The 23,844-nt window shown below is 38.1% G+C and overlaps 2 protein-coding genes across 10 annotated transcripts in view; one reads left to right on the plus strand and one right to left on the minus strand.

The window, feature by feature from the left end:
- Positions 1 to 15,883, plus strand: part of FGF7 (fibroblast growth factor 7) — a 107,314-nt gene extending 91,431 nt beyond the window's left edge. For all 4 annotated transcript variants that reach the window (XM_075133121.1, XM_075133122.1, XM_048865603.2 and 1 more), the window contains 2 exons: positions 14,266 to 14,369; positions 14,802 to 15,883. In XM_075133121.1, the coding sequence (XP_074989222.1) occupies positions 14,266 to 14,369; positions 14,802 to 14,996 (299 nt within the window). In that variant the 3' untranslated portion in view covers positions 14,997 to 15,883. The remainder of the gene's footprint in view (positions 1 to 14,265; positions 14,370 to 14,801) is intronic.
- Positions 1 to 23,844, minus strand: part of FAM227B (family with sequence similarity 227 member B) — a 180,548-nt gene that overhangs the window by 108,794 nt on the left and 47,910 nt on the right. For all 6 annotated transcript variants that reach the window (XR_012670256.1, XR_012670259.1, XR_012670258.1 and 3 more), the window contains exon 11: positions 9,608 to 9,673. Coding sequence is in view for 1 of the 6 variants with exons in the window: in XM_075133120.1 (XP_074989221.1) it covers positions 9,608 to 9,673 (66 nt within the window). In the remaining 5 variants the exon portion in view is untranslated. The remainder of the gene's footprint in view (positions 1 to 9,607; positions 9,674 to 23,844) is intronic.

The following is a 23,844-nucleotide window of genomic DNA, read 5'->3' on the forward strand; positions in this document are numbered from 1 at the left end:
CGGTTGGTGTCACATTCTCATCCTCCAAAAGTAGAAAAGTGTCAGGAAAGAGTCATATTCTCAGCATCTTGGCTGCTAAGCTGATCAGAGAAATAAAAGAACTAATCCTGCACAATGCAGGAAAATGTGCCAGAATGTGTAAGTCCAAAATAAAAAAAAATGATGAGCAGAATATGGAGCACAGAAAAACTAATAAGAGCACCTTTTACTGACAACAAGTAATCTCTGCCTTCTAGCAGGAATAAGGAGGAAACATGTTCTAACCCCTACTTCCTTTGGGCTCAAACGTCATTAGGATTTTAGGGGTTCTTCCAGAGGCATTAGGTCACATGCAAGCCCCTCTTCCACATGAGCTTTGGGAAGGGAAAACAGGGGCAGAGCCAGTCCTAGAAATTAGAGGCTACCCCAACAGGAGCAGGTAACCAAGCACCTCTTCATAGCTCCCAGGACATAGGAGACATCCTCACACTCTGCTGCCTTCACTTAAGGTTTGGACATATTCTGTTTGCTGATTGACTGCTTGTTTTGACTGCCTCCACCACATCCTTCACAGTCCCTCAGCTGCCTTCTTCCTTCCCCAATCTGCTCTTTCCCTATCCTCATCTCTGCCCCTTCAATTTCACTCTTCCTATTCCTTTGTCTTTCCTGCTTCCTTAAGCCTATTAAGTCATCCCTTCATGCATCCCCCCTTTATCCCCAATCTGTAAAACATTAAAAAAAAAAAACAACAAAACTCCCACCCCTACCCTCAGAAGCACACAACAAAAAGGAACCAACCTATCCTTTATCATCCACTACTCTAATCATTCTGCTTATTATTTGCATGCCCTTTTTTCATCCTGTGTCTGTGCAATTCTCAACACAATGGAGCACTGATCTCTACTGGTGCTATTGTAAAACAGGTAATGGTAATGATACTGGTTGCTAAACACCTCATCATCATGTTGGAGACTACAATTTGGTACATGTCTCCTCATACATTTATATATTCCTCCTGGGGACTGTTCTTTTTTATCCTGGCCATTTGTGCGTAAGGATGCAAGCATTAACAACTACTCAGTATGAGGCAGAGTGAATTACATGTAATTATTTTTATTCATGCGCAAACTTAACTTGTGGTGGCGTGGAAAATGTTTCCTACATGGTAGGCCAAAGGCCAAAGAAACACTTCTCTTAAGTAGAGGAGTATATTGAGCTGATGTCTAGTGAAGGTGAGACATAAGGAGTTCCTATCAACTTTTCTGGTTGTTTATATCAGAGATAGTAAGGCCAAAAGCTTCTTTCACAGAGTTGCTTCAATGGAATGTTATGGGTAGGTGCACTTGTGCCTCCCATATTTGTGGTGGGAAGTTGTATATGAGAATCCAAGCTACAAAAAACACATTCACTACACAAACCGATGCTCTGCACATGGAACAGCTGCACTTTACAGTAATGCCAGCATCTGTTTTGTGGTTTGTAGGCATTTTGGTCTTGCAGAGTTGTTTTAACCTTGTTGACTCCTTAAGGTTTTTTTGCTAATTCATGGTAAATATTTTTTTCCACGTCTTGAACGCAGTGGCTCATTTGTTCATTGTTTTCTACTTTCTACTTTGGCTCTGGCTGTTGGCCTCATACACATGGCAACACATATGACTGTGGTTGCCTTTTGCTCACCACCCATGTAGGTTAAGAGTGCACATTGATCAAGGATAGCCATAATAGATTAGATTATTTTTAATTTATTTAATGTAGATTCTACACTAAGAACTACTGGATCTCAATGTTTGGATTATTCTGAAATGGATCAGTATTGTTCTGAGAACATTTATGGGCAAAGCCATGCTCTGACCTAGGTTTTCAGATTGTAATACTGTCCTACAGAGCAAGATCAGGGAATGAGTCAATAATGTAAATGTGTACTCTTGAGTCTTGGCCCATTGATGTTCTAAATCAGTATGCCCATAAGCTCATCCTATTTATTATGCAAGCTATTTGTTTCCTAGTACTGGCATAGTTCCAGTCCCACTGAAACCCAAATGTTTTGAACTTAAGGCAGGGCATCCTGATGTACTTTACTTCATTGTCAGAGGTTTAATTTGTCCTTGCTAAAGTGGTTGAATGGGCTGCAGCCAACAATTTTCCTGAGAAAAGATAACAGTCAGCATTAGTGAAGAGTGTAAATGATCTATTCCTTACGTTGATAGAACATCTCAACTCCTGTGCTGCAGAACATATCAAGCTATATGTGGAACATTGACTGTGCAACTAGGGGGAATTGTTTGGAATTTTATGTTCATTTTATGCAAATTACACTTTCTTGTTTTCAATTTTATTTGTTTGTCCATTTGCAATTTCGTCCTCTTGCTAGCTTTAATTCTACTCCCTTCCCAGGCTCCTCTGGTGTCTTCTAAGGCAATTCAGCATTTACATGGTTCCTTTGGATGAAGCAATCCAAAGACAAAGTTTTGATTTCCATTCTCAAACAGATGACACACCTGTTTATTTGAAGAATAGTCACAATTGCTCCCTTCTTCAGCAATTTCAGTATGATTATATAACAAATTGAAGACACTAAGATAATGCCACTAAAATAATGAATTAAATACTGTACTACTCAAACTGAACAACCAATTGCTGTTTCCAGATAGAAACAAGTGTAAAAACTTCCTCATTCTCTTCCTCTCTTGGTGGATTCTCATCATTTCATATGAAGAGAAATTGAAAGGACTGGGATTATTTACCTTTGAAAAAAGACAAGTAAGAGCAGACAAAGTAAAAGTATGATATGGAAAAGAGTTGTTTCATAATACAAGGAGTCTTCTAATTAAATCAAAAGGCAGCAAATTCAAAACTGATAAAAAGAAATAAATTTTCACACAGTGCATAATTAAACTGTAGAACTCATTGCCACAGGATGTTGTTGAAGCCAAGAATTTAACAAGATTATTCAAAGCGGTATTAGACATGTATCTATATGACAAGAAGATTCACAGTACTAACAGTTAATGCTAAGAACATTTTTTGGAAGGGATATAAAGCCCTATGCTTCAAGCCTTAGAGACTGGTTTAACTATTAGGTATGAAAAAGACTTATGTGGATGGATTTTTCCACATCTGCCTCCTGTGTAGTTTCGTGCACCTTCCTCTGAAGTGTCCGGTACTGGCTACTGTAAAAGTCGAGATACCACACAAAACTGATTTCAGGTCTGAGCCAGACTGGTAATTTCAAAGTTTCCTATGATTTTAAAGCAGAGAACTCAGTTCATTCTATTAATGTCCTGCATACCCTACTGAGCAAGCACTGCTTGTTTCCACAACTCAAAGTTAAATTCTGGTCCTAATGAAGTCAATGATAGTTTTGCTATTTACTTCAGTGGGGCCAGAATTTCACTCTTAATGTTTAAAACAATCTACAAACTTTTGTATGTTGAGTTGCCACTACTGACCCTTTTCCCCCTGCATTGTCTGCTTGTATTGATCCTCTTCCTTCAAGCAAACCAGCCAATAGGAGTTCACATTTGAGATTAAAAGCCCAAATAGAAAGCAGCTCACATTTGCTACTTTTTTGTGCAGAGGGACCCTGAAATGAACAGAGACTCTTCTCAGCTTCCTAAGGTAAACTAGTCATCAAACATACACTAGAATAGATACTGAATAGAATATCAGTGAGGAGTTTGCTTAAGCAAGATTGTTTGATGGTTCTTCATACTGTCTCCCTTCATGACATAATATTGCTGTTTTGTCGTTGACCTTAATCATACAAACCCCTCAGGAGCAAAAGGCCTGTGCCTTCCCAAGTGCCCATAGTTCAGAAAATTGAGGCTTTTATGGCACTAGGAAGGAATGCACTCAATGGCCTTGCCCAATCCAGTCAAAACATGAATGTAGTTTTCTAAATTTCAGAAAGAGTTTGAGGTCGAAAGGTCAACCAGATCATCTCCTGTATATCACAGGCCACCAGCACCACCTACCACCCACACACTACACCCAACAACCAATTTTAGACCAAAGTATTACAGCCCACAGGAGATCAGACTATCATGTACCACAGACGAGAATAGGAGAGACCAAGACACACCGGTGCCCAAGGCCCTCACAATGGCAGGGAAATGATTAAATGAGATATACCCACATAATCCTGGCAAGTATCCAACACCCACACACTGTAGAAAAAGGCAAAAACTCAACAAAGTTACTTCCAATCTGAACTTGGTGGAAATTCCTTCCCGCCTCCACATATGGTGATCAGTTAGACCCTGAGCATATGAGCAAGAATCAGCTGTCCAAACACCTGAGAGAGAGAATGCTCAGTGTCACCTTAGAAGCTGGCCTCCTTGTCTAATGCCTCATCTCCAGCTGTGGCTATCCCTGATGCTTCAGAGGAAAGAGATTTAAAAAAAAAAAAAAAAACCCCGAAGACACCAGAGCGGGGAATCCTTTCCCGACACCTGCAGGTGGCCAGCTGAAACCCTGAAGAATGATCTTTTAGGAAACATAAAACTTAAACTGGAAGTAAGCCCCAGAACTGTTGAGCTCTGCCCCTTACCATCACAACCAACCCTGTCATACAGTTGCAGTAATAAATCTGTCCAGTTTACTCTTAAAACTAATTACGTTGTTTGTTCCCAGAACTCCTATTGGGGAGGCAGTTCCAGAACTTCACCCCACTGATGGTTAGAAACTGTCTTCTAATTTCCACCCTGAATTTGTTCATGGCCAATTTATATCCATTTGTTCTTGCACCAACATTGTCCTTTAGCTTAAATAGCACTTCACCCCTATGGTATTTTCCTCCCCTCCTATTGTATTTATGGAGAGCAATCATATCCCCTCTCAGCCTTCTTTTTGATAGACTAAACAAGCTAAGCTCATCCAGTCTCCCCTCATAAGATTGATCAAGGGATGGAAGGTCTTTCTACTAGTTCTTTTCTGCATCTGTTCCAGTTTAAAATCATCCTTCTTGAAAATGGGTGACCAGGGTTGAACATAGTATTGCAAATGATGTCTTACAAGTGTCTTGTACAATGGCATTAATACTTCACTACCTCTGTTAGAAATTCCTTGCCTGATACACCCTAGGATCACATTTGCCTTTTTCATGGCTGCATAACATATCATAGTCAACCTATGATCGACCCATACACACAAGTCTCTCTCCTCCTCTGCCACTTCCAACTGGTAAGCCCCTAGCTTGTAGCAGAAATTCTTATTATTAGACCCTAATGCTTAACCTTGCACTTTGTACTACCGAATTTCATCTCATTTCTTTCACTCCCATCTGCAAGGCCATCTAGCTCTTCCTATATAATATTCTGGACCTCCTCTGTACTAACAATGCTTCCCAACTTTGCATTATCAGCAAACTTTTCATTAATAAAAATATTTAATAAGATTGTTCCCAAGACTGATCATTGAGGAACTCCACTAGTAGCCTCCCTCCAGTCCAATAATTCGCCTTTCAGCACAACTCATTGTCTTCTCCCCTTTAGCCAGTTCCTTATCCATCTTACAGTTCTTGTACTGATCCCCAGCTTTCCTAATTTAACAAATAATTTCCCATGTGGCACCATATCAAATGCTTTGCTGATGTCCAAGTAAATTAGATCTACTGCACTTCACTTATATAAAAAATTCAGTTATTTTCTCAAAGATGGAAACTGGGTTCTACCTTTAGTAAACCCACGTTGTGTCACATCTCCTTTACCATTCACCTCTATGAATTTAATTTTAGTCTTTCCTTCACAATTTGTTCTAAAGCCAAGCCTACTTCTGAAGTCAGACTAACAGGTCTGTAATTGTTCAGATCACTTTTTCTGCCTTTGTTAAATATAGGTACAATGTTAGTTATTCTCCAGTCACATTGTAGTACCCCCAAACAGATAGTTTTATTAAAAATACTTGCTACCAGACTAGCAATCTCTTGTGCTAGTCTTTCAGTATCTGGGACGGAAGTTATCCGGTCCCCATGATTTGAGTGCATTAAGCTCTTTAAAGGTTTTCTTCCACTTCAGATGTGGTAATTTGCATTTCTAGATACTCATTTCCATCAGCCATACTGCCTTCATGCATATGTTCCATATTATCATACTTATTGAAGAAAGAAAAAGGAAAGAGAAAGGGGTAGGGGAAAATGAAATAAGAAAAACAGGATAAAAAATATTCCACTCAGAAACCTGGTTGACTGATGTCTCCTAGTTTCCTTAGGAGAGCATGTAGTAGCATAACACCAGTCATAACTGAATTACTAATAACTAGAGTTGGTCAGGAATATTTCACCAAAACATTTTTTTTTAAATAGAACATGACAATTTGTTGAAACCTAAACTTTTTGCAGAGAAGTATTGGTCTCAACAACACTTTTATCAGGAAAGGCTTCTCAGGTCGAGGATGGAAAAAACGAGAGACACAGACCACTGTACTGCAGAAATAACCAACAGCCCAGTGGATAGGGCCCTCGTGTTAGATGTGGGAGACCCAGATTCAAATCCCTGTTCTGTCTGGTTTGGAGCAAAGACTTTAATCTGGGTCTCCACATTCCAGGTGAGTTCCCTCACCACTTGGCTATTCTGGGGCGCTCTCTCTCATTTTTTCATGAAACATTTATAGTTCTTGGTTTTGTTTGTATCAGAAACAAAATTTTGTATTTTTCTGCTAAACAGATTTCTTGTTTTCTGCCCAGCCCCACTAATAAAATACAACTGAAGCATGAACATCTTTCAAAGAACTCAAAAAGGGCCACTGTATCTCTAACTGCAGATTCTTAGATTTATGACAAAAGGCAAGAGGAAAGACCTGCTCAGTACAAGCCATTGTCCAGTTGGTCCATCTACTACATAATTCCACTGCCATATACACATATATCAGGGAGGAGCTGTGGCCACGTTACTACTCCAGCCCAAATTTTGCTTTATTGGCCACGCTGAAGTTGCAGTCCAGATACCCAGAGACAGACAAGGAGTCTGCTCCTCTAGGGCCACTCGCATATGACTGACACTCAGGGTATATGCTCGTTATCAGAATTTCGCCGTGACTAAAAATCTGTTCTTCAAATGCAGAATATGACATTTTCAAACATTCACAATTCTGTTCATTTTTCAACCAGTCTTGTTTTAACTTAGTCATGGATATATGCTACTCTTCAATGAGAAGTGTTTCCACGTCAAATTTCAAATTCTGCCGTTTTTGAGCTATCCATGTTGAAAAGAAATATGGCAACATTTTAGAGAGAGAAAGGTGTTGGTTTTCTTGTACATGGACATAACAGAAAAACTGTGGAAGGGCTTTTACTTAAAATTAGCAAAAATGTTCACCTTTGGATGGAGACTAAGCATGGAAGGTGAAATGAAGATGTTCTCAGCATGTGGAAATATGTAATACACACATGTGCATCCATGCAGCTAATGTAGTTACTGCATATACTGCAGATTTCAGATTAATATTAAAACTCCAGTACACCATGGCTGGAATAATTTGACAGATGCTAAATTTATGATCCTAATAGTTACTTGCATGTGAAAACGTTTTGCTATGCTTGTGATTTTTGTTAAGGTATTCAAATCATTGCCATATGCAGGGAGACATATTAACCTCATTGTTAAATTAAAAACATTCATGCTGAATCAGTGACAAAACTGACCAAGCTTAAACTTTTTATAAAAGTTTTGGGGGTTTTAATTACATTTTGAAAACTCTGTTAAAATTTGTAACCTAATACACTGAATTATTTAAAAATATTTTCAATTTTTAAGTCCACCATATATTATACTATTTTTAAGTCCACATTTATATATAGTGGCATATCAATGTTCTGTTAGCATACAAGAATACAGTGCATGCATATTTGTTTTTGGTTATGTGGATGTGGTATATATAAACATAACACATGGGCATATTATGCAAAGTATGTGCATATTGTATTTACAACATTTTCAATACATTATATATAAAGGTGTCAATATTTTGTTTATAATTTATTCTCTAATAGTTGAAACAATGTCATAGAAATATACACCTATTAAGAGTATCTAATGACATAATAATAGATGCCATTAGACTCTTTTCATGCATATATTTCTTGCCAGTATGTAACTGGTGAAACATTTATAAATGCCTATAAGATACGAAAAGCAAAACATGTTTTTATCAAAGATTCATTAAAAAAAAAAATCATTACCCTGAACCTTGCTCAGAAATTTTAAATTGAACTAAAAAACTGAATTTAAATAATACAAAAATGTTAGATGGTAAAATCAACCATTGGAATGAAATCTACTTCCACTATTGTGGAATCAGTATCACTTGAAATTCAAGTAATGGTCTGTGAGGGGAAAGACTAAAGTTGTAAGTTCTTTCCTAACGTAAGAATTCTGGACTCAAACCTGCAAACTGTTACTACTGCTCATATACTTTGTTCTAAGTAGAGTACTACAAAGTGACTCTGCTTATGAGAAAAAAAATATATGCTTTTTTTAAATGTTCTGCACGGGACTGACTCTGCTCCAACTAAAGTCAATGGTAAACGCGCATTCATTTCAATGGGAGCATAGTTAGGCCAATGCTGAGCACTTTTGTAAATCTTATCCAGTAGTTACTGTATGCAGAACTAATCCTTACGTTTTTGGGCTCCTAATCAGGAAAGCACATAAGAACATGCTTAAATCCGTCCCTATGTAAGAAAACACTGATATGGGGTTATTGACTTCAATGGGACTAAGCACATTATTAAGCACTTTTCTGAACAGGGATGATTTCCTGACTGGAGGCTTTAAGGTACTATTTGTTGAAAAAGAGAAAAACATCTTAGATTATTTTTAAATGGTTTGACTTCAAGAAAATAATGAGCAGTTTATTTTATGTGGTATAGCACTGCTACCCTTCTTGATTTTCAAAGGATAGTTTTAGTTTTTACACAGCTATACTGTGTCTTTTGAGCTACTGTCCAGGACCTTAAAACATCCAAAAACATTTGAGGCCACCACAGTGTCACACCCTGATGAGCCATGTCGAACCATCCAGGCAGTGTCCAGCACTGGATGTGCTTTAATTAGACCACAACTCTACTCTTAAATATCAGGGACTAACCATCAGATAAAATTTTACAGTGCAGGTAATTCTATAATTCTTACCAAATACTTTTGGGGCTGCCATCAGCCTTCCCCCTTACTCATATCCTGATCCCAGCCAACCCGCTGCTCTCCCCTTGTATGGGGTAAGGGGGGCTATAAAGGAGTGGTGGGGGTTGACTCCTCTCCATACCAGTTGTAGAAGCCCCAACCCCCCTTTCTCTGATTCTTTAAAGAATACCTCCCTTAAATCCTTTACTAGTCCTTTTTATCTGATCACCATGTCCATTCCCTGCAGAATACATACATAGGACATTTGCCACAAGCTTACATAATGAATTGTGACAGTATAGCCTAATGCCCCTTTCCTAACCTAATAGGCCCCTAACCTGCAGTAGGGAAGGCCACCCTTTCCCCACCCCAAAACAAAACAACCAAACCCACATCTTGCCTACCCCAATCTGGTAGTGAGAGAAAAATTCCTTCCCAGCCCCCTTGAGAAAGAAGTATCTAGGGTAATGACTGCAACAGATCATGAGAAAACCTGTATTTTAACTACTTACATGAGTGGGAGGTTGAGTACTGCTCACTTGCTCCAGGTAAAAGAGGTCTGGACCCCATCCGGTCACCTGTGGGAGAGAGGACAAGATGTCTGCTGACCTGGTCTGGCTGACTTCTCTCTACTTTTTATGTGGAACAGGTAATCTTGGAGGCAGGGGAGGGCTTTAAAAGGGCAATGACCCCTTTCCTGTGAGCAGGTGGAAAAGTCACCCTTGCAATTAAAGGGGGGCAACTCACCTTCTTTGTCAAACCAAACAAAGGTTGGTTATTTAATGTGTGGTGAGGGCAATTGAAATCCTAATGGTAAAATGTCTGAAAAGTTTTTTCTGGGTTATTCTTTACATGACACACCCATGACTGTTCTCCCCTGATAGAGAGAGATCTGATGATACAACAATGCAGTATGATTTTCTTTTTCCTAGTTGGCAGTAGATTTTTTGTGACATCTGATTTTTGCTCACTGCGAGAGTGTGTGTTTGTTTTAGGGGGAAATAGGAGGATTGGGGGAGTTTGCCAGTTTTTCTGCTGACTAGTTCAGTTTTCTGTGGATATATTACTCTGGATTAAGCACTCGGTCTACTGCAACTCACAGTTGAGTATTTGCTCATTATGTAATTCCTGTAACACCAATGACACACACATACACACACTGTCATCCATCCAGTGCTTAATTTGTAATGAAAGAGGTGCCATGGCTCAAGCAATTTTTTTACATTCATAATTGATGCACCAAGCCCAGAGCTATGAACTGCCAAGCCTAGAGATGTCAGGGCTCAGCCCTGGCACAAATTAAGTACTGCATCCATCAGATGATTGGTATGTAGTATCATGCATTGTTTGACTAAGGGTACCTCTACACTGCAGCTGGGAGAGAGCTTACCAGCTCAGGTAGACCGACAAATGCTAGCTCTGCTAAATCTAGTGGGCTAAAGGTAGCAGCGTAACCAGGGGTAGCACAGGCAGCAGCTTGGGCTAGCCAGCCGAATACAAACCTGCCTGGCCACCCTGGCTATGTACTCGGGCAGATAGTACAAGCCCCTGCCTGTGCTACTCCTGGCTACTCTGCTGCTTTCAGTATGCTAGGTTGACTAGAGCTAACATGTCTGTCTACTCAAGCTGGGAAGCACACTCCCAGTTACATGTAGACGTACTCTTACAACAGGCAATATCTAGCAAAAGGAAACATGAAACAACAACAAAAGCTATAGTCCTCTTCTCAACTGAGATTGTGGGGGGCCTCTAGCCTCCTGTAGCCATAGATAGGGCCTGCTTGTCCTCTTACAGGCTTCTGTTCCAGTCACAGGAGAGTGTACTCTCAGCTCTCTTTTGGTTGCAGGCTCCTTCATGCACCTTGGGCCTTTATGTATATCATGCAGCCTGGAATCAGACCCAATCACTAGATGCTGTCCAGCTGGGTCAGCTGATTACCAGCACCCACCTGCTGGACTTCCATCCAGAACAGGGCCTTGCCCTCTTGGCTCTTAAAGAGAGAGCACTCTGTTACATTATATGTGAGTTAATCTTGAGAGGGAGGCATGTTCTGAGCATGGGACTGAGAATCAGGAACTCCTGAGATCCAGTCCTACTCTTACACTAACTCCCTCTGTGGTTTTGGGGAAATCACTTATCACAGTCTTCTACTGGCAATAAAGATACTTTATTCTTCCCAACACCTTAGGATGTAAGAGTAGATAGTGCAAGTAAAGTCTACAGTCTAGGACACCACTGCACAGGAGCAGAACATCTTCAAAAAAGTAACATTCAAAGACTTAACAATGTCCCTGGCATTCCACAGTCTCTGTGGATCAGGGGGTAAAAGATTTCTGAGATAGGATCCCAATTATTTATTATATAAACTATGAGAGCCATGTAATAATAAGCCAAAGAGTGCTTAATATATTTTTAAAATAAGAACCCTAATTTATCTCTTTTTCCTCAAGCAAAGTAAATGTATTGAATTTTATTTACTAAAAGAGGATTTTCAGGAAATAAGAAGCAAAACCACATAATTTATTAATATAACTAATCTGCAACTGACACTATCTTTTTACACATTTATAGGGTATAATTATAAAAGCTAGGGTTTTATTCAACAAAGTCCTTCAATTCTGGCAAGGTAGGCTGTATAAAATGGCTCAGCATCCCCAATAACTATACATAATTCAGGAACCAAACCAGTAATGCCAAATTCTGATCTTGGATACCTGAATGCAAGTCCCAGTGACTTCAGTGGGAGTCATGCACACACATTCCAGGGTAGGATTTAGAGATATTATGATTATTTGTTTGGTCATATAATTCTGATTCCTGATTCTTTGACTATTCTCTCAGGATTCCAAGCAAGATGATGGCATACCCCAATTTACTTGAAGGCTGCCAGACAGCATACAAGTATGAGTTTGGCATGTGTCAAAAAAAAAATCAATATAATGGTGAATTTCATCACTAAATTAAGAAATAATGGGCTAAAAATTACAAATTCAGAAATTCTAAGTTTAATACAGTATCATTTTCTTAGACTACAGATTTTAGCATCTTCCCTTTTAAAAGTAATATTATTTCCCACTATATGCTGCTCTTTGACAGCCTGTGGATCCCTGGTTTTGTACCTATGACCCTCACTCTTGACCCTGTTATTCATCAGTTGTCCCCTGTAATTATTTGAATCCTGGGTTCAGTAGCTCCTCCCCTTAGGCTGAGGGAGGGGTCTTCAGACACAGTCAGGCTTGTGCCTGCCCACCTCTCCGCTTTTCAGCAGGTACACTATCTTAGCCATCAATAGCAGTTTACTCAGGCATGTCTACTCTGTTCTGCAAAGTTATTATAAATCCTTAACTCATTTTCTTTCCACACAGATAAGAAATGTCAAACATATATTTGATTGGCTAGATGCAGGCCAATCATCTGCTTTGAATACTCCACTGGAGTTTCAAAACCATGAACTTTAAAGTGAAAGTTAATACAATTTTTGGTGAGCTTCACTTTGAAGTTGTTTGACTCAAATCCTTTTTGCAATGCTTGCACGCAAAATGAAACTTGTTAAAAACTCGAAAATTTTACTTGAAGTTTGGTAGATTCTACAATGGAGTAGAGAAGTATCAGAGAACAGATAAAAGAACAGAGGAGCACAGTGGAAGGGAAGAGGCATTAGATCTGGTGGTAGGAAAAACAAAAGGAAGAAAGTATACACGCTGGGGATGGCATGGAAGCAGAGTGAGTAGGAAGCAACAGACTAAAGAAGCAAAAGGGAAGAGTAAAGAGTAGAAGGGCAAGAGAATATAGAAAAGGGCATATAACAGGGAGATAAAGTAGCAGAATGACACCAGATTATAAAAAACTAACAAATCAAAAATCACAACCACAGCCCACACATTCTCCCTTCCCCCCCTCCCCTCACTTCACAAAAAATGAGCATAAATTTGTAAACAAAGATAAAATTAAATGGAAGTCTGGCTTGGGAGGGAGGTCTGCATCCTTCAGGTGTAAAACTCACACTATGGTGAGGACAATGTGACATTAACACTCCTGAATTACTGTAGTGATGATAGATAATACTGCCAGTGCACAGTCCTTATACATAAGTGGATAGGAATGAGGATGCTGTACCATCAATCAAGAATGATCTTTGGGAAAGAGGTGCTTAACTTGGGTAGAATGCTGCCTGTCAAAGACGTAAGGTTACACCCTTAATCTTCTCTCTCTCTTGCCCAGCACACTTTGGTTAGGTACTGAATTCTGAATGGAACTGGCTGAGCTAGAAAGACCCCTCTGTAGAAAGAAAGTCACAAGAGGAAGTTAGGTAGCAACTGTTCTGAGGATGGCCTCATATCAGAAAAGGTGTGGCCCAAACTCAAAAGTACTATATTCTTTAAACTATTAAAATGCTTAAATTTGAAAACTATACAGTGTACTCTGAATCCCATATTTTTGATCAACAAAGAGTATTTTGTGTTACACTAGTAACTATGGATATTTGTTAACAGCATCTATCAGTCAACACAAAATTAAGACAACTCCAAATTTTCTGGGTTAAAGATATTTGAATAACAAAGTTTTGATAGTAGCTTTTGATTATATATCTTCAAATGCAGATATCTTTACAGTTCCTGTCAGTTTTCAAAGCCTGTAAAGGTCAAGCAGGTACTTTATCTTCCTTAAGACACTGTGGTCTGTTTTCCATCATTTGCAAGTTCTAAGGTTTATGCTTCTTCAAGGAGGTGACACCGGTAAAATTCTCACAAATCTTTTAAATGTGGTCTTTAAAAATTCTGTGAATCTTGGCTATACCATGTATATTTCTTTCAACTGGAAACCTGAACCAGAGAAATTTTAAGAAAACAGTCTGATTCTTAAAAAATGCAAGTACAGTTTAGAATAATATGGTGAGTGGGAAACATAGCACTAGAAACTGACATGCAGAGTTAGTTGTGAATGGGTGTGAGTATACATATACAGGAGATGTTTTAAAGAGAAAACTATGATCTAGTCTGCACTCCATATGTGTAACGACATTAATCTTTTATTTTAATAACCACTCTCACCAGTTTAGGATTTTAAATAAAACCAGAAGTATTGTAGAATCATTAAGACAAACAGTCCTCTTTGGTTCGACTGTAGAAGCAAATGAAAAGTTTACAGACCTCAATGTGTTTCTTTGCAGGTATTCTGGAAATAAGAACAGTGGCAGTTGGAGTAGTGGCAATTAAAGGTGTGGAAAGTGAATACTTTCTAGCAATGAACAAGTCTGGAAAACTCTATGGAAAGGTACTGATAATACTGCAAAGAACTTATACTATGGAAATATACACTTTTGTACATTTTCTGCTGATTTTTACGTAACATCTGTGCAGTTTGTGTAAATTACTGCTAGTAAGTGGAAATGTATTGCAACTTTATCCAATGGCAATGGTGGATTCTTATGCCTGGTTATAAAAGCTAAGGATTAAATCCCTAATCTTGTTTTAGTAAAAATCTTCCTCTTGTTAAATATTTCAGCTGCTAAGGGAGGATATTCAAAGCTAAAACATAAAATATGTTAGTTAAGACTTAAGAGACCTAAGTAATTTATTGAGTATTTTAATAACAAATGATATTTATTATATGGTATATGTTCTTCCTCCAGCTTCCCCAACCCGATTATGTATTTAAAGAACAAAAGTGCTAATTTTATGCTATGCTATCATTCACTCTTAACAGAAAGTATGCAACGAGGACTGCAACTTCCGAGAACTGATTGAAGAAAACCATTACAATACTTATGCTTCAGCAAACTGGACAAACAAAGGGAAAGAGATGTTTGTGACATTAAACCACAAAGGTGTCCCTATGAAAGGTAAAAAAACAAAGAAAGAACACAAAGCATCCCACTTTCTTCCTTTGGCAATATCCTAATCATATATGATCTACAGAGAACTAGTTCCAGCAGGAAGATTATTTTTAAAGAGACTGAACAAGTAATCAAGAGAGGCTGGAATACTACTGAAAAACTGAACAAGCTGGACTTGCGCATTTATGTTTATTTTAAAGAGACTTCATTAAAAAGATTTGAAAATATACACAAAATCAGATTTAGTAACTAAAAGTTGTAAAAAATTGTAAAGAGTTGTACAATCATTATGTTAGTAATAGTAACTGGGTAGTTTCTTAAATTAATTTACCCTTAAGAGCAAGTCATGACTTGATTATCTGATGATATTTTATTTAAAAACCTATCTGCTTATTAAACATGGCTGCTATAATAATAATAAAGCAGATGATAATGTAATGTAAAATATGTCAGACTTTAAGGCTGCTGGAATGATTTGTCAGATTATCAAGTCAATACTAAATGTGGAGATTGAGCAGTATTTTAAATAGTTCCCAGAGAAACTGATAAACTATACATAAACTAGGATCAGAAAAAAACCTTAAATCTTATAAATTTGTTACTGTCATATTGAGATTAAAAAAGCTTGTTTGGAAAATTAAGGTTGCACCACTACAAAATGTCAAATGTATTAACAAGAACAAATACCTAATGCTGCTCTAAAAGATGTTTCAAAATAGTGTATGTAAAATAATAAGAATAGGGAATAAATAAAAATGTACTTCATCTCACTTTCCACAAAATAACATTTTATATAACGACGAAGTAAAAATTCAGACATCTTAAGGTTTTTTATGTAACATAACCTATCTTTTTGTATAATTCCTGTTAGGGCATATGGCTTTTAATATTGTTTTTCCACCGTTATTCATGCTTTTTCTGTTGTTACAGCATTAAACTTTATTTTAAGTTATATTTGAACTTTATTGTTCTAAGTTATTTAAGTTGATGTTATTTATAAAAAAAAACTTATTAAGCTGCATCTGTTTCATATGCTTTTAATTCCAAAGGAATAACAAAATGGTCTGGCTGAGCTGCATTGTTTTTTTTCTATGACCAGACACACAGTCTAGTACACAAGACTCTTGCCAACATGCACTGGATGGCAGACAAAAATGACAGCCTGCAGCAATTCTTACAAATGAAGTCTCACAGGGAACAACCCAAAAATGTAAAAAAATCTTTTGCCACATACTCCTGCCAATTAAGTTTAATAGCATTCCCAGAGTTACAGCAGATATAGAAAAGTTGTAGCTCTGATAGATATTGGGCTACTTCCTCGGTTGGTATAAATCAGCACTGAGTTCTATGGAGCTACACCAATTTACACCAGCTGGGGTAATGGTCCAGAAAGTCTAGCCAATAACAATGAAACCTCATGACTCTAGAGATTTAAATCCTCTATCCACGGATGTAAATAGTTCAATAACTATTGCCACATGAATAGTTCAGCGTCTCTACTTTAATTCTTGCCCTCGCTCTTCAGACTGGCAACAAATTTTCCAGTTAATATTATATGAGTACTTGTTTGCTATAGGAAATGGACAGAGATCACCAAATAATTACACTAAAAAGCAGCTGTTAGACAATCACTATTAACCTCGGATAGATTCAAAGCAGTTTCCAATGGAGTTAAAAGCTCAGTTTTCCACTACAGACTCTTGAGGTGCATCTACAGTAGGACTTTTGCCAGTATAGAAATGTTTTTTAAAAAAAATCACATCCTTAACCAACATTACCGTACTGGCAAAAGTTTCTAAAATAGAACTGGCCTAGGTTAGTTCACATTTTGAAAGCAAAAAATGAAACCCCACTAACATTGTTTGTGTTTAGCTACTCTATTGAAGCTGGATTTAAAATGCAACCATACGCCAACATGCTTAAAATTAAAACCAGGATCAGAGTTGGCTTTTCTAAAGATTTTATGATTAGGTAATTCAAATAGAGAGCAGTAAGATCAAATGTTTCTTAAACGTTGTTGATAATTTTTATTTGCAATTTTGATATTTGCCTTGCCTATTGGGCTGACATTGTGACACCTTGAACTGTCTGTATATGATCAAGGATCAGAAGAGGCTGAATATCTATGTTCATGTTGCAAAGAAGACTGCCAGCTTATAAGGAAAGATGATCAAGATGAAACAAAAACATTTAAAATTGCAATGTAATTAACAGGCCAGATCATACTCCCTTTGATCCATGCACAGAGGATCATTCACACACGGATCATCACCTTTATCTGTGTGGGGAAACTACCTAGCCCAATGTTTGTTAAACGTCTGAACAGAAAAAGTATTATAAAATGATAAATATTATTAGCATGGAGAGGTGAAACGTCATTTTTCTATATGGACTAGCCTACCTGTTTTATTTTAAGGGAATTCGGCATGTGGGGTTGCTATAGAATGAAGCAGCATGTGACTCCATACTCACAGCCACTGTTCTCAATCAGAACCACTGGATACGTTAACTTTTGAAAATCTGGCCATGCCATTTAGGTGCCTAAATAGGAGATGAGCTCTTTTAAACATATGGACCCATAAGTAATTTCATACTCATGCTTTTGGAAGAGACAGATTGTAAATTCTCAGTTATTAGATTTGCTTTTCTAATCAAATAAAATTAGATTTTAAAATTAACACTATAATTGCAGTTACATTTTAAAAAGATTTTAAAACACTGACTAATAATTAACTATTCTGGACCAGATTGTGCCCCCAAGATCTTCACGGATATCTTTCCCCCTGCCTTGTGATTGGACTAGTGTTAGGCGTAGGTGGAGCCTGGTAGATGCACACTGTCCCCTCATCAGTTCTACAGAGATTACCTGGGAAAGTTAATACACTCTGGGCTGCATTAATTCTCATGTGAATCCCTGTCTGTGGGATCCACCTTTAAGGGCAGTTCTGAGGGACAACCGAGGCCAATGTGTTTCTCTGGTATTATGGCTCTTTTGGTTGCCATGCTACAAGAGTGCATGCTTGGGAGGGGGGGGAAGAGTTACCAGGGCTATAGAGCCAGTGCAGAGCTATATGGGTTTCTGTAGATCCCTTGGGATTTGGGTCTACAGCAGTGGTTCTCAACCTCTTTACCATTGTGGGCTGCATATGTGGACTACATCCAATACTACCTTTATGGCCCTGAGGATGTCACGTGGGCTGCAGCTCTGTGCTGATTGGGTCACAAGTGGCCCATGGGCCGCAGGTTGAGAACCACTGGTCTACAGACTTCTCTGAGATGCACACAAAACTCATCCCCCCAGATGGAATGATTAAAGACAAACTGCTCAAGGTGATCCTTGCAGAGTTTATTTTCCCTTAACTCTGTCCCACAAAGTTTACCGTGTGGAGAGATCCAGCCCTCTGTTGTTTGAAATCAACTTACTTTAAACAATTTTCTGTAATATTAGTGCTCATGTACTTTAAAATCTTTCCTGTCTTTTCCACTATAAGAATAGAATTGGATGTGTTCCAAGGCTATGATATATATTTATGTACTATTTCTAACATTTTCCTGACATTAATGGGTAGAGAGCATCCCATGAAGTTCTCAATTCTGTCCAAGTTCAAGTACTTTATAAAACACATTATTTCAAATTCATTTGTACTTTAGCAATAAGAGCCAAAACTATCAAACCATCTACTAAAGAAAAAATCAGACTATTCAAAACTAATTTACCAGAATAAGTCATCTAAGTTAGTATTTTTATTCTACAGTATAAAATAGACTTTTGGAACCAACCTTTAATCAAGGGTCAGTGATAACACATGCTAAGTACTTTGTTCTCTGTAGTGGTGCACATACATGATGTATGGAAACTTGGTGAGGTTAAAAAAAAGTCTGTGTTGGGTTACCAGGATGCCAAAATTTATGAGGTGACATTTGTACCCATCATCCAAATTACTCTGCCAGACCCTCTGATGCATCCTCATATGCTGTTGAATGGGTTCTGCAGTAGACAGAAGTGCTGTGTTGCCTCCCTAGGTGGAGCTATGGTCATTGAAGATGTTTTAGTGCTTCAAAAGAGCTCAGCAGAATAGAAACTGTCTGAAAGGAGTCATATATGGGAGTGACAACAGGGAATCACAGATAGGATATAAACCAGAGATAATGGGTAAAAAAAGTGATAGTTTGTGCCAAGAAAAGGGAAGGGAAATACACCATTGTTATGGGGGAGAAAGGGAGAGAGATAGCCCAGGTACAAAGGGAAGGAAAGAGTCTACACAGGTGGAAGAAGAAAACAACAATGGGGAGGGGGGGAAGGGCAGAGATTATGGGAGAGTAGAGAAGAAATAAATAAAATAAAGAGACAAGGGTTAACAGATACAACCAGAAAAAATAGAAGATTGATAAAATGGAAGAGGAAAAGAACAATAAAACAGAAATGGAGGAATAAGAGGGATAATAAAGGATCAGATCCTCAGGTGGGCTGTGGTCACTTTGTGCTGCCCTGCTGTCATACTTTGGATGCAAAAGCTGAGTAAGTGGTTCAGGGAGGATCACCCCAATTGCAAGGTTTCAGAGGAACAGCCGTGTTAGTCTGTATTCACAAAAAGAAAAGGAGTACTTGTGGCACCTTAGAGACTAACCAATTTATTTGAGCATGAGCTTTCGTGAGCTACAGCTCACTTCATCAGATGTTTACCGTGGAAACTGCAGCAGACTTTATATACACACAGAGAATATGAAACAATACCTCCTCCCACCCCACTGTCCTACTGGTAATAGCTTATCTAAAGTGATCAACAGGTGGGCCATTTCCAGCACAAATCCAGGTTTTCTCACCCTCCACCCCCCCACACAAATTCACTCTCCTGCTGGTGATAGCCCATCCAAAGTGACAACTCTTTACATAATCAAGTCGGGCTATTTCCTGCATAGATCAAGACCAATTGCAAGGGTGATCCTGTAGCAGCATAGAGCCAGCGCAAGGCCTTATATTCCGCACTGCTCTCCTTGCTGTCAACTTAGCAGAGAAGAGCTGTGTGGTTACTGAAAAAGGGCCATGACTGGGAAATCACTGTTATGTCTTTCTCCTGGGTTTGGCCTTCAGCTCCTTATGGCCTTTACAGGCCAGTGTAACTTAGAGCAGTCCTTAGGTTGCTCTAACCCAGTGCATAGTGGAAAGCATGCACAGTGAAGCACACAGATCAGGGCAGCATAATTGGGAACTTTACACTGTCTCCTAACTTCCATTCTATATTATGTAACTACCTAAGGATCTGATCCTGAAAATCCATCCCACAAGAAAATATACCTCTCGTCAGTCTCAAACCTGAAAAATGAGTTTGGATCTTAGAAAGTGGCAGAGGTAATTAGCCTAAACTGACCAAACCAAAGGTAAGAAGACCCAAAAAATGTAAGGATAGAAAGACAAAGGAAAAGAAGAAGGAATAGCTGTCAGTATTAAAATATTAAATATTTTCAATTTACTCTTTTTCAAATATTTTTGACGACAATCCTCACATCAATCCCAGCATACAATTGTATTGTATACAATTGGGGTGCAAACCCTTCTGTCAATCCAGCTTCTTCCCTTGCCATCTATTCTTCCACCCCCACTTCTGGCACCTTTTCAATATAAATTAAGTGCAGTTCTAGTAAATGTACCTATCTGTAGTTTAGTGCTTTACTGCTGAACTGCACTAAGAACCCAAGCTGACCAACACGCAACTAAATATGGCTAGCTACTTGTTATTACACAAACACCTTCTAGAACTACTACCTGGTGCACGACGAATTCCAAGACAATTGTTCTAGCCTGCACTGCACTTCTACTGGCAGCAGGAACTCTATATGTAAGGGAGGGGAACGGATGGCAAAGTTTGACCAAGGCTGGTCTTAAATAGAGAAAACCGGAGCAAAAAATGGGAACTAACTGGTGTCAATACTGTCATCTCACTGAAAGTATGAGTATGCTGTTAATATATCCCAGAATTAAATTTGCCTTTTTCGCAATTGCATCACACTGTTGACTCATATTCAATTTGTGATCCACGGTAACTCCCAGTAGTACTGCCTTGGCAGTTATACCCCATTTTGTAATTGTGCATTTGATTTTTCCTTCCCAAGTGTAGTACTTTGCAGTTGTCTATATTGAATTTCATCTTGTTGATTTCAGACCAATTCTTCAATTTGTCAAGGTCATTGTGAATTCCAATCCTGCCCTTCAAAATGCTTTCAACCCCTTCCAGTGTGAGGTCATCCACAAATTTTATAAGCATATTCTCCACTCCATTAACCAAGTCAATAATGAAAATGTTGAATAGTATCAAACCCAGGACAAACCTCAGCAGGTCCCCACTAGATACATCCCCCCAGTTTGACAGTGAACCATTGAAATTACTCTTTGAGTACGGTTTTTCAACCAATAGTGCACCCAATTTATTATAATTTCATCTAGATTATATTTCCCTAGTTTGCTTACTAAAATCAAGACAAATCACATCTACTGTTTCCCCACCATCCACTAGGTCAGTAATAAAAAAAGGAAATTAGCTTCTTTTGGCATGATTTGTTCTGGACATGTTGGCTGTTATTTATCATCCTATGATCCTCTAGATGCATCCGGTAGCCCAGTGAGCTAGCTTGCCTTTATTATATGCACTGCTTTGCATTATATTCTGCTTTGATGTGATGGTGATGGGGAAGACAATGGCTAACATTTCAGGTTGTTCTACAAGGGATGGTGTGAGTATATGGATGTGCAGATGGACATTCTGTAGTAAGCTCTAGCTAAGTTGGGGAGTTTGTGACTGTACTTAATGTATTAATAAACTATATTTGTAAATATAAAAGAGTTCCTATAGTGTGAGTGTTGCAACTGTGCACATCGGGGTTTCCAACTATATAATAATTTAAATAATACTGGGCCTGATCTAGGGACAAGAACCTGTCAACCCTCAAAGTGATAACTGGGGGATTCTTAAGTAATCAATATAATTAATACATACTCTAAATATCAGGCAACAATACACACTGATTAAGTGTTAATTTGTTCCAATATCTTTCCAGATATCGAAGTTAGGCTGACTGGTCTTGTATTCCCTGGGATCTTCTTTGTTCCCCCTTTTAAAGACATGTACTGTGTTAGCCCTTCTCCAGTACTCTGAGGCCTCACCTGTCCTCCATGGGTTCTTGAAGATAATCACTAATTGTTCAGAGATTGCTACATCTAGATCCTTAAGATTCACTGAAGGGTGAATTTTGTCAGGACCTGCCCACTTGAAGACATCTAACTTATTTAAATATTTTTAACCTGTTCTTTTCCTATTCTGGCTTGTGTTCCTTCCACTTTGTTGTTAATATTAATTGTGTTACACATCTGGTTACAATTAACCTTTTTAGTGAAAACTGAACTAAAATAGGCAGTAAACCCCTCAGCTTTCTTGGTGTCATCCATTGTTAGCTCTCCTTCCCCGCTAAGCAGTGGATCTACACTTTCCTTTGACTTTCTCTTGCTCCTAATGAGTTTACAGAATCTCTTTTTGTTGCCTTTTATGTCTCTTGCTTAGGTGTAACTCATTTTGTTCCTTACCCTTTCTGATTTTATCCCTACAATGCTTGCACTATTCTTTTATACTTATCCTTAGCAGTTTGTCCATGTTTTCACTTTTTGTAGGATTCCTTTTTGATTTTTAGGTCATTAAAGAGCTCCCAATGCAGCAGTATTGGCGTTTTACTGCTCTTTCTTTCTATTCTTCACCCTGAGATAGTTTCCTGCTGTGCCTTTAATACTGCCTCCTTGAGAAACTGCCAGCTCTCCTGAACTACTTTTTCCTTAGATTTTCTTCTCCTGGGACCCTACATACCAGTTCTCTGAATTTATTCAAGTCTGATTTTTTGAAAATATGTCTTCCTTGCATGGGATAAATACAAATGTATCTTCTGGTGTATTTGTAATATGTTTTACACTATTAAATGTCTACTAATGTAAAATACATGTATAATATAGCATAAAGTTAACAGTGGCAAAATTGTCCAATTTCCATGGCTTTAAAATATAAAATATATAATTTGTTTTCACTTTTAGTTCTTACATTGCAGCCTTTAAAAATATTATCCCAGAAATTATACCAGCCACTCAGATTGTCACATGGTTAATCATTATTCAACAAGTAAGAAACCAAATTTATAAAAGTATACTGTTCTTTTTAAATCAATGCACTTTTATGGATAATCTGGTGTCTGGGTGAACACATAATCGGTCTGTTCTCAAAAGTCCCAATCTAGCAGGCCACTTCAAGCATGCAATTAGCACCATTGAAGTCAATGGAACTTTGAAGTCAACAGAACTACTCATGTGCTTAAAGGTAAATTCTTTGTTGGTTCAGGTCCTAAGCTTGTATAAATGCAGCAAGTTAATACTGACACAGAAAGCAAATGTCACTACACTACACTCACATAAGAATAGCACTTACACAGTACTTTTAATTGTCAAAACACTTTACAAATAATAAGTTAATTTATTTTCACAACACCCCGATGAAGTATTTAGGAAAGTATTATCCCATAATTATCTCCATTTTACAGCTGGAGGAACTGAGACAGAGAAGATAGGTGATTCTCCTAAAGCAACAGATGCAGTCACAGTCAAAGCTGAGGTCAGAACTCAGGAATTCCGTAATTCTTTCTTTATTTACTTACAATATTTCATGAAAAGAAAAAAATTCAGCCTGTTTTTTCCATTCCAGATTGAGTTTTCAGAGGCGACAGTTAGCAAAACTATCTTTTCACTTGAAAATTGAGCAAATTTGTTTTGGAGTATTTAATGGCAACAAACATGGAACCCTACTCTCCTAATTTTACATATTCATTTTTAGAGTAGACCTGCACTTTAAAACAGAAACTCCAAAAAGTAATTTTTTAAAGGAA

This window comes from Caretta caretta, chromosome 10 (assembly GCF_965140235.1).
Source record: "Caretta caretta isolate rCarCar2 chromosome 10, rCarCar1.hap1, whole genome shotgun sequence".
NCBI lineage: Eukaryota > Metazoa > Chordata > Testudines > Cheloniidae > Caretta > Caretta caretta.